The sequence below is a fragment of the Balaenoptera acutorostrata genome, chromosome 6 (assembly GCF_949987535.1).
Source record: "Balaenoptera acutorostrata chromosome 6, mBalAcu1.1, whole genome shotgun sequence".
NCBI lineage: Eukaryota > Metazoa > Chordata > Mammalia > Artiodactyla > Balaenopteridae > Balaenoptera > Balaenoptera acutorostrata.
Genome location: NC_080069.1, coordinates 61,976,072 through 61,988,309, shown reverse-complemented (window position 1 = coordinate 61,988,309; position 12,238 = coordinate 61,976,072). Strand labels below are relative to the sequence as shown.

Below are 12,238 nucleotides of genomic sequence, written 5' to 3'. Positions count from 1 at the left end.
CCACACCCAAAAGACTGGATAAGTTTTAAAATATTACTTAATAAACATTATAGAGTGTGTCATCAAGAAAATAAATAGCATTGGGTGGGGCACTCACACCAATAATCTATTTCTAAAATTTAGATGGCACAGACATGTCAAATAGTAGCTAAATTCTCCATTCGCATCCAGTGACTTAAACATAATTTTGCCATTCACTGGGGTTTTTATATAAAGTATTCTTTGGCATCATTTTATATAAAAACGTAAGACAGCATTACTTTAACTTCAGCTAATAAATATTAAATTAATGAAAGGAATATTTTACTGTCCAACTTTCCATGAAAGTCAGCTTTAAAACCACTAAGAAAATAAAGTAACTCTTGTAATTTTTCCAAGGTAGACACTGCCAAGAACACAATTTGAGAAATACATTTCATTAAAATTTTTCTGTCTAACATGCAAATCCTAATCAAAGTTTTGAACATTTGTGTCTATCACACTGTATCACAGAACCTAGATTTAAATAGTCCCTTGGAGTCTACAAGATACCCAATTAACACTACCTAAAGGAAACTGCACTTTAATCTGATAATGAATCCCTGACTGGAAAAACATGTCTCTAACATGCCCCTCCCAAAACACCCCATTAACAATGACCTCTGGGAAATTACGCACAAAGTTCTCCCATAAATAAAATGGCATTTCCTTTGTACCTTGGGAGGAGAAGATGGAAGGGAGGGACCAAAATTCAGATTATCACTACAAGCACTGCCGTGAAGAGATAAAATAGAGGCTTGAGTGGAGTAGATACTGTCATTATCAGGAGAGTACTGAGACTCAAACGCAGATTCATCTGCTAAGTCAGCATCATTTGTGTCCACCTAGGAATAAAAACAACAATATCAGTTGGGAATTCTGTTCTGATACATATATGACAAAGTCTCCACTTGAGACTAAAGGGCATACTGCTTTCATTCTTTTGTCTATTCTATTTTCTACATGACCTCTTCAGCCGCTTCAACATATCAGAAACTGACTAATGCAACAGAACAAGGACAAATTGGTGCTAGCATAGAAGGTTACTTTATTCCATCAATAAAAGGGCAAAAGGTAACAATTCACAAAGGGCTTGGAGCAATTCTAAGGATAAATATTTCCATAAATTAAAAAAATACTTTTTTCCAGTTCACATTTTTTTTTAAAAAGTAGCTGCCCAAACTCCTAGAATTTTATAATAAAATGAGATCATCACTTTTCCTATTCAACTAAAATTAATTATTATTCAACAAGGCAGCTAAGCAATTATCTATTTGTAAAGCTCACAAAACAATATATTTTGTTTAAATTATCCTTTAACTAGATTTTAAAACCATTCAAGTTACAGGTCCAGAATTTTATGGTGATCACTGGAAATCAAAAATAATATCTGTGATTTCATGTTGAAATTATATTAACAAACAAGGGACCTTATTATGATCTGGTTATAGTGAAGCTGTAAGTTATAAACATCTACTGATGGAAAACTCAGAAAGAGTGAGCTAGAGAATTTCACAACATTTTATAAAAAAATCTTATTACTATTTTCTGTCCCAGAACCAAGTGAAACAATTAAGTCATGATGAGCTTGTAGCTCTTCTTACAATTCACTCACAGTTACACCTTAGAACAGACAGAAATGATGTAAATACTACCTTTCTCTAATATTACTAGTATTTTGTCTTGATGGCCAAAACCCATATCTTCTATTTCTTTGTGATTTCAACTTATATGTTTAGCCAAGAAAAGTATCATAACATTATACCAGGTCATGTTCTTGCAAAAACCTGATTAAAAATACAGGTGGGGCATTTTAAAGTGACCCTCTCTCTAATAATATATTTTAAATACATGTTCAAAGTTACTACTGACTCACTATGTGGAGGTTTACCCTTTACAGATGTACATTATGTATAACAATCTAAATAGTAAATCTTTAACTTTTGCTATCTAGATAGTATTAACTAAGCAGAGTGTCATGGATTATAATAAATATTTAAGAGTACCTAAGAACAATTTGTATGCTTATCGTTGATGCCCTAGAATCTTGAGAGATCCAAATAATCAATTCATCTAATTATTTTAGAGATTAAAACACTAGGGTCCAGAGAGATTGAGTGACCAATACAAGATTACATAGCTATTACCATTATAAGATGTTAAACTCACTTAAAAGTGGGTCTGATTTTTCTTTTTGACTGGCATTTATTTAAGAACATTCAAATATGCCATGTAAAATCTACAGAGAAAATTGTTTCTTGGGGCACTTCTAGAGACAGTAATATATTTGTGTCCTATAACATTTCAAAAATAATTTACTATAGCTGGGTACTATTTAATACATTTATACCATAGTACTTTATGTAGTTCATAGCATTCTAAGCTACCCAGTTTTGAAGTGGTAATAATGCCCATGGGAAATAGAGACAAATGTTACCTGGTATGTTAAGTATTATAATGTGAAATTATTGCACTAATTACAATATACACCAAAACTTTCCAAATGGCTAATTCAGGAGCTGACAATTGAAAAATACTAATAGAAGTATTATTAGTATTTTAATACTGAAGAACTATCTCCCTCAACACTAGGATTATTGGAATCAAAGAAATAATTCATACTCCAGTTTAAAGCATGATGTGCACAATTGGTTATAAATACCTAATGGAGAATTTCACAGGTTCTAAGCCTCTCACTAGTCCAACACCACTAAAACATGTATTAAAAATATTCCTTTCTAGTTACACTGAGCAATGTTTTCCCCCCAGAAAAATTCAGGTCAGGAACCTGGCTTCAATGGTGGAAGTACTAGGAATAGGATGTATAATTTGTTACACTTATATTGTATAAATGTCATGTGTATATTTATATCTGGTATTTAGTTTTATATTTTAACTATTAACTGTTAACACAGTATTAGCTCCTCTACCAGACAACAAGGTTCTCAGGATCAAGAATCATATATTTACCCAACAAAGTGGCCTCCAGTGGTCCCTAAATATGTTTATTACAATAAATGATTTTATACAGATCAAGTAAAAAAATTTTAATTTAAAAGTTTCTGGTAAATCAGTAATGTTAACATACATGTATTCATAGGAAACATGAGTTCTGCCTCTTTTGGAAGCTTCTGTGCTCTTAATCAATAACTGAACCAATTTATGTGATTTTCACATTATTAACATCTAATGAAATAATATACCTGTTACCTCATTAAAAAGAAGCCAAAACAACTGATATATGACTGAATACTGAAAACAGTTAAAGAATGCCTAGAGATGCCCAAGTATGAAATTAAAGCAAAATGCCTAGTTTTCCAAAACATAATGAACAATAGAGCAAGACTTTAGAATATTTTGAAAAGCAAAAATAAGACACATAAGATTTTGAAGGAAAGCTTGATAAGCTGTGGCCACTAACCAGAGCCAAGTCAGCCCTGAAGAGGGCTTTGTCAGCCAGCCCTTCCTCCTCGCAGGAATGTGGTGGGTAGAGAAAGGAATCCTCCTTAGCAGAAACATAACCCTCTTCTGGTGAAAGCTGCAGGGAGAATGAAGCCCAGTGTTTGAGGATGAGTTCATGAAAAAGAGAGAGAACAGGAAAGAGGGAGGGAAAGGGAAGACAGAGGGAGAGGGGAGAAAAAGTAAGGGGAGGAGAGGAAAAAACAGGAAAGTTTTCAAATAATGTTTTCAAATAATAAAGTCATAATAAACATACAACTTTAACATAAATGATGAGCACAGAATATGATAAATATTCATATTTAACAGTTTTATATTTTAAGATACAATGAGGATGTTTATTCCAGTATCAACATCATCTGTTAGATGAGAATCCCTTTCTACCAATTTCTTCATCCTTCTTATAAAAGATATTCAAAATCAATAATTTTTTATATTATAATAATCTTCTGGTCATTTTTACCTGCCAAATCTTTGGTTAAACAATGACTTCTTAATATAGAAAGAAGGCAACTTTTAGGTGTTAAGACATAAAAGAAGTTGAAGAAAAACAAAACACTAAAAAGAAGGACCGATTTCTCTCTGTCATCCCTTACTAGAATATTATTTTAAAGAATGTAATTTCCTTGACAAGGAAAGCTAGTGAACCCTACAATGAAGTCTCTTAATTTAGCATGGCTTAAAAAACCACCACCACCACCAACTCTATATGTACACAATATGCTTAAATTGCACTCCTGAGATATCAAATTATAACCATGATCACAGTGACCAAAAACCTAGCATTCTTATTACGATCTCAGATAAAACAGGCTAAAAGATTTCGATTGTCTTGCCTATATCACCCTATATCACCAATACATGCAGAAATATTTTAGAGAAAAAATGTTTATCTTCTTTTCCCACACATATGAGTTTAATGGTCAGTAAAACTCACTTTATGTAAAAGAGATATTCATCATATACTGCAATGCATATTAAATTTGAAATATTAAATACTCTTATGAAAGAAACTTATTTTGGATCTACCTAGGGAAAAAAACATTGCTTCTGAGTAAGTGGCATGGTTTCCCAATAAGGGCAGTAAAAAACATATATTTAGTCACGTTTGCCATTTTCCTTGTGTAACAGAAAGAGCAGAACCAGATGTATGGTCAATCTTAATGAACGTGTGGAGTCCCATAATGGCCTATCTTCATTCTTACACTCCCCACTGCACTGATCTCTTTTTCTGATTTCTATAATCCTGGTTTGATTGAGTTTTGCTTAACATACTCTTCCTTCTTCCCCTCCTCTTTCCCTCCCTTTCTTTGTGCTTTCATAAATATATTTTCATAGGTTACAGAAATTTATTGTAGAATAAAAAGCAGAGAATGAAAAATTTAATAAACATTTGAAATATATTAACAAGCTTACAATTTGAACAAACTCTCTGACAAAGTCAACAAACTTTCATTTGATGTTTATGCAAATGCATCTATGTGTTTATGTTTTCTTAAGAGAAGGTATATTTGCCTTTTCACTTAAAATATATTTATACACTGAAAAAAACCAAATACTGAGATTGTCTCTAATATTTCATTGCAATTCAGTGATAAGTGTTATGCTGCAATCACTATACCTAATAAGCATACTGACATTATGTAGCATGAATTTATTAGTTGTTTTTATATTGCAGTAATTAATAACATGAAGGTTATTCCCTCCCAGGAGGAGAGCTATAAGCTGATGAACCCACATTGGAAATTTCAATTTCTTGCTCTGTAGTAATTAGACAACAAATATATTGAAGTCACTAGAATACAGGAACTTAACCCACTCTGACAGAGATTCTACTTTCTTCCATGATAATTAAAGATTCCACTGTTGTTGTTAATGCTATTAATTTCTCTAACATGCCACCATACTGGTATAGATATTTTAAAGCCTATTTCTTCGAAAATACTTGATTCTATATTGATCATGACCTTATTTTGGAATAAAAAAGGTCAAAAGTAAACCACAGAATGCTGTTTTAAATTTATTTCTGAACTTCCTGGCTGTTTTCTGCCCTTTACTCTTTTAAAAAATATTACTCAAAATTAAATCTTTACACTCATGGAGCCAATAACCATGTTGATGAAAAGTACCAAAAGTCATGATTCAATCATGAGAACACCTGAGGATAAAAGCCTGAACGCCAATACTGTTTGCAAATGAAAAGAAATCAGCAAAATCTGAATTCTTACGGGTAAAGGCTTGGCAACTCCTATTCTCACAGTTCCTGATGGTGCACCCTTCAGTGCCTGGACAGCTTCTTCGAGACTGCTGTTTTCCAAGTTAACATCATTGACAAACATGAGTCGATCTCCAGGGAGAAGTCGTCCATCCTTTTCAGCAACACCACCAGGCACCAGAGAACGAATTACGATCACAGTGCTTGCTGGATCAATGGGATCCTGACAAAACGGAAAAGGAAAGAGAAGGCAGCTCCTTTCTACACTTAAAAATATTGTTACAGGTTGTATACTCTGAATTGTAACAGATGGGTAATTATTCCAAGTGTCTTTTAAAAATTTCATACAACACTCCCAATGAATTATCTGGGTGAAGGATATATCCATTTTAAAGAGTTTAGGAAAAGTCTATGCTAAATAGTGGCACCCTCACTTTCCATGGTCCCCAAGTAGACCTCTTAAATTATACAGGTAACTGTAAAATTATAACGTTAACTTTTGATAAACTGTTCAATTTTATAACTATCATCTGAGATCCATGAATTATTAACAGCAGCGTTCATTGATAAGATGATAGTATTGTGGACCATTGGTAGATGTGAGTATACTGAGGGAAGGGCCTGTTTCTGAAATGAAGAAATACAGAAGGAGGCCATATCATATTTGGTGATGCAGTGTCTTCAGATACACAGCAATATTAGAACAAGACTCCAGAACCAGGCCCTAGAGAGAACACAACTCCCTGGAGTCATCTGAGATGGCTTTCCAGCTCAGTATTAATTAATGAGGAACACAGCTGCACTTCATCAGACTGGTGTTAGCATGCCCTCAGTTACTCAACACAGAACACAACATAAGGATGCAGGCTACACCTAACCAATTTACAATTATTCCTAAGTTTGGTCAAATAATAAGAATATTAGAATTTACAATATATCCAATTATACGTCTATCATTCACTTCCCAAAAAAGAAGTAAGTATTTAATACTTTCTGTCTTACCACTCAAATATGAACCATCAGTTAAGAGCAAGGAAATAAAAATAATTAGGCATATTCCCCAAAGGAACAGAAAGACTATATTTCTGTAACATTCCTAAAAAGTATTCTGCATATTCTTCAAACTTCCAAGAGCTGAAATATAAAAGAGCTCAAAGAATTCAATGTCAAAAGAAATGCTTTACGATAATCAGTCATATAAATTATTATTCAGAAAGACTTACTAGAAACAAGAATACATCTTTGATAAATCTAAGCAGTATTATCTGCTTTTTCTCTGCTATTAACAATATATGTTTAGTACCTGTCATCTTTCTTTAAAAAAATTGTTACAAGTAGCATATATTTACCTGATAATCTAAAATGCTAAAACCAAGTCCTCTGCTCCCTTTCTCCAGCTCGATGTTCTGAACGTCGGCTTCCCACATGGCCAAAGGTCCTTGAACCTCCTCTGCATTCTGACCCACATCAGTCATCACCAGCACAGGATCCTCTGTCTCCGAGGACCCGATAAACTCACCTAGATCTATATGAGGCTGGATAAACAGACCAGACAGCATCTCTTATTTCAGATGCACTAGATCCACAGATGCACATACAAACACTACAAGGAAAACAAAGATTCCCAGCGTCTGTCCAGAATGAAACAGTCACATATGAGTAGCAACAGCTTCTCATGAAACCATTATGAATTAAAGTAGCAAGTCAGAAATATCTAACTTGTAATAGGCATTTAAAATGTATGGTTCAAAGAGCTCCTATAAAAATATATAGTGATTACATCTCGGCAGCACGATGGTGGGTGATTTTGACTTTTTTCATCAGTGTCTGTTATCACGTCTATCGTTAGAAAAAAAAAGTGATGCTCTTTTGATATTAAAGAAAAATAATTCTTATGATAAATAAGAACAATTCAAGAGGAAGTGGCTATATGTAAAAGTTCTGTACTCTAGGCAAACAAGGGTTCTAAAATCCTGTGAGCTGTACACGTGATTATTTCATTAATAAATTAACGTGCACAACGGCAGGACGAGATCTGAAGTCAGACTGGCCTGGGCTTGAAGACTGTCTCTATGATTTTTCATCTGTGTTGCTTTGAGCAGTATTCTTAACCTGGGCTTCACAGTTACCCATCTCATAGAATTTTTGAGGATTAAGTGAGGTAACATTTAAAAAGCACTTGGCACAGAAACAGGGGTTCAAAACATTAGCTTCTTTTAGGAAAAATATACTAAAGTGAATCTGGTTCCACATCAGATAGGAAAAATGTGTTTTTGATGATGAAACGTTAGTTTAAAGACTATCTTTGCTTTTTATCAATTATTGCACAGTAGGACCATGGATGCAAATCCGTCCACCTGCTTTATTATAATAATAAATACCATTACATCACATAAAATGTATCTGGATATGTATGGTGCTAGACTGACTTCTACACAATTTGGAATTATGTTTCTTATTCTCCCCTATTCTTACCACGCCTGTGACAAGCGCTGGGCTGGGGAGGTTACATAAAAGTATCTTCTACAACATATGTACCACATACTCACTACTTTCATATTCCAATTTTCTGTTAAGGGGGACAAGTGTCTAATTCATAGGAATACTGTGAATAAATTATACAAGCACACATGTGCAGTAATACCTAATATCATTATATATCATATTTAACACACAGAGCAACCCTCTAGGATAGGCATCAAGGCTCATATTTTACACAGGAGAAAAGTGAGATTCAGGAAGATGAAGTGACTTGCCCAAGGTCGCAGAGGTAGTAAGTGCCAAGCCTGATTCAAACCCACGTCTGTCTGACTCCAAGGTCTATCCCATAAGCCACAGGATTTGTGAGGAAATCAAATACCAAATAAGAGAAAAAAGGCTTAAAAATTTTTACATGCCATTTAACCTTTCCATTATACATTCAGATTAGTCTCCTATATCTGCAAACCTGGTACCTTTTCTGTTAGTTCGATGTCACATAAGTCCAGGCTCTCCAACTCTGACGGGCTGGTGGGTGGCACCGTTCGACGACAGCACACCATTGTCACCTCTATAGGCAGTTCTTTTAAAATAGTCACCACATCCTGGTGATTCTCCCCAAGCAGAGTTATGCCGTTCACCTGTGCAAAAAGAAAAGTTGGCCACGAAAGAACATTTCCTAACATGACTACTCCTTTCAAAACCATTTTTTTTATTACATAAATATAAACTGTTCTTGGGGATGACCATGGCTCTGCTGTGCTGAGAACTATAGCTGGATGTGTAGTGGTGTTTCCTAAAACAATCTACACGCAACACTACAGACTTGTTGGAATTGGACTTCTAAAGCACTCACAGGAAAATCACTAGCTTTCACCCATGTTTCATATGCCAGTGTAATCGTTTGGAAAGGGAGAGTTAATAAAATCATTCCCAAAGGATAAAGGGAAAAGGAGAAGTTTTTCTTTAAATGATATGTTATATCATTATTAAATGAAAAAAATGAAGATTAGAAAATGGCATGTCTTATATGCTAGTATGTTTTTAAAAGGGGGAGAAGCGAATATATTCAAATTTTCTTACTTATTCATGGAAAATAGCTGGAAGATTGCATAGAACCAATGATAAGCAGTTACACCTAACGAAGGGTGATGAGAACTGAGTGGACCGGGACAGAAAAGAGAATTCACTGGCGTAAATCTTTGTATTTGTGAGATTTTGAAACATGTGAATATATTACCTATTCTAAAAAGTGAATGTTTCAAAATTTTTAAAGCAAGTTTTTATAGTTCTCCGGCCCTAAAACAAACAAACAAAAACAATGCAAGGAATTAGGCAAGATCAATGTACATACAGATTGAAATTTCTGCTTTGGGTGGAGTTTTACTTGCCTATCTTTCTCAAGTACACTTTGGAGGAGAAATTTTAAATAAGAACTTACTTATTCACCACATTAAGCCTCCCACAGCCTTTTCAAAATTTTATTTACAAAGGGGAAAATGAAATAGCTGCTTACTTCCAATAGCTCATCTCCACTGAAAAGCTTCCCACTGTGTCCAACAGGACCTTCTGGTAGAACAGATCGGATAAAATGATGGCCCACTGTTGCTTCCAGACTTATCCCCAACCCGCTGTTCTCACTGAACTTGCTCACATGGGCCACCTGAAACAAGAAAAATCATCACAATTTTTAATATTCTTTCATTTATTTTCTTCTCCTGTATGTATTTTATGTTCACTCCCTAAAAGGTCAAGTTTCTCAAAAAAGTTTCAAAAACCTTATTGTAAAGCGGCAAACCTTTAAAGCTTTGCCTTGGAAAGAGTGTTGATATCTATCAGTTTCTTGAACCAACACAAACCAAAACGAAGTAGCCAGATGCAAGCACCCAAGACACTTTGCAGTGCCTACAGGTGCTGATAACAGATAGAGGGTAGTCAGAGTGACCACAAATAAAATCAAAAGCCTGAGCTCAAACAACAGTATAGAAAAGGTGCATCCTTAGCAGTTCCCATGTGCCAGGACTGTGCTAACCCCATTACACAGATTATCTCACTTACTTCTCATAAATAGGTACAATGTCTATCCTTGCTTCCCAAATTGGAAAACAAGGTTCTGAGAGGTTACCTTCAGCAGAGTCACACAGCTACAAAAGTGCTTTGAACCTCAGCAGTCTGAACCTAGAGCCCAGGTTCTGGACCATACACTGTATCAAGGGGACAACACTTGTCTTTAAAAGTAAATCAAAGCTTAAAACAGGAGAATAAACTTTCTATTTCCTACAGTTACACTAAATAACGAAAAACGTTAGGAAATCACCATTTTCACAGAGTCCAATCATTATAATATTAAAATCAGAAAGTATACTAAAGATGATCCACTTTATCCCCTTTACTTTATAGTTAAGGAAACTGAGGGATAAAGGGACTGAGAAAAATGTTTTATTATAAAAGATCTTTTTCAAATCTTAATGATAACAAGCACAGGGTTAATACTAGATGTTGCATTATCTGACTTCGCAATCTAATGCTGGATGAAACCCTTCTACTTCTTAAAATCCAATTTAGGTATCACTTCCTCCAAGCAGCCCTCCAGGTCCCCATTTAACTGTCCATCAATCCTTCTCTCTACTACACCACTCCTCCTGTAACTTCATTTGTGCTGTATAACTACATAGAAAATAATTTGAAGTCCAGATCTATGTCGTATTTACCTGGACTTTGATGAAGACCTATAAATAGCTTAGTTCTTTCTTACTTATAGTAAAATCCCACGCTTGACGTATTACTGAAAGTGCCACCAAAAGAGCATGTGCACAAAGAACAGTTAAAAGTCCACGGTCTTGGGTCTGACCTCTGTGAGAAAATGGCTGGTGAAAGGGTGATCTTCACTATTCAATTACCACCTGAAGGAGTGCAGCCTCAGTTATCCGTGCCAGTCACATTAACCCCACCCCACAGAAGGAATCTCCCAACTTTCCTTTCCTGCTAAATTAACTATGGTTAAGCTGGACCCTTGTTGTATTTTTTCCTTGACTCAATTTCAAATGGTTAACAGCAGCTGTACTTACTCAAATCTCATGTGACTGTTAACCATCTTGAGTGTTTAAAAAAAAAAAACAACTTTGTAATGAGTATTAAAAACTAAGAATACTGCTTGGCACAAAGTACTCAATAAATGTTAGTTATTATTTATATTATATGTCATTATCTGTTGTGTTTTATCTCTTCTAATCTAGAGTTACTTGAATAGTATAAGCAATATGAAAACTTTTACCTAACCTAGTATTTTATTGTTCCTTTGGAAATTCCTGAAATTTGCTGCTATATACCTAAAGATTCATAATTTGTGTCTACTTTGTTAAACCTCTTTTTAAAATAGCAGATCACAGTTGCTACCCTAGGTATGCAAACCTTTAATAAACAAAATGTTCACTATGGCATAAGTGAAACGAAGAAAAGCATGCAGAATAAAAACCCTCAAGGAGAGTAAAAGCGTAAGAGTGATAAGGAAGAAGTAGGAAAAAGTCCTTTTTACAATTCTGTACATAGGGCATGATGATTTTTGTTTTATTTTCAAGTAAATTGTCATTCTATTCTGATTCTTTCCACGAATCCTAGGAATAAGAATCAGAAAAACCCTTCCTAATATCTATATAATATATACTACTATAAGAAATACTGATGAATTATAAGTTCTAAAACTCCCATCTCATTTACTTCAGCTCCTTGGTGGCTCTCCAACTTGAATTTTTTAAATATCTGAATCAGCACATTTAGGTCTCTGAAAAAAGCCCTTGGCGTTTGCTACTTCTCTAAGACTTGAAAAAAGCCCTGGGCGTTTGCTACTTCTCTAAGACTCTTTACGATGGTCATCTTTATTATTGTCAGGAACTTCCTGCTCAAATACAGTTCACAAGTTAGGAAGTTAGGGAGGGGAAGCTAACCTACCACTATTTCATAATTAATGCCCATAATCCTTTGCCACTTGGTCAGCAGGGCAGCTTCCTGTTGTTGAGCATCTTCTATATCTTCTCTCTCAGCTGACAGTAATGGATACCCTGAAAGAGT

General features: G+C 34.6%; 1 protein-coding gene across 13 annotated transcripts in view; it reads right to left on the bottom strand.

Annotated features, from left to right (window-relative positions):
• MPDZ (multiple PDZ domain crumbs cell polarity complex component) overlaps positions 1 to 12,238 on the bottom strand; it is a 173,196-nt gene that overhangs the window by 79,640 nt on the left and 81,318 nt on the right. For 12 of the 13 annotated variants that reach the window (XR_009008557.1, XM_057547814.1, XM_057547822.1 and 9 more), the window contains exons 13-19: positions 12,119 to 12,228; positions 9,687 to 9,833; positions 8,647 to 8,811; positions 7,042 to 7,227; positions 5,706 to 5,915; positions 3,440 to 3,556; positions 696 to 863 (exon numbers count right to left, since the gene is read on the bottom strand). Coding sequence is in view for 12 of the 13 variants with exons in the window: in XM_057547814.1 (XP_057403797.1) it covers positions 696 to 863; positions 3,440 to 3,556; positions 5,706 to 5,915; positions 7,042 to 7,227; positions 8,647 to 8,811; positions 9,687 to 9,833; positions 12,119 to 12,228 (1,103 nt within the window). In the remaining variant the exon portion in view is untranslated. The remainder of the gene's footprint in view (positions 1 to 695; positions 864 to 3,439; positions 3,557 to 5,705; positions 5,916 to 7,041; positions 7,228 to 8,646; positions 8,812 to 9,686; positions 9,834 to 12,118; positions 12,229 to 12,238) is intronic. The other variant, XM_057547821.1, reaches the window with a different exon arrangement.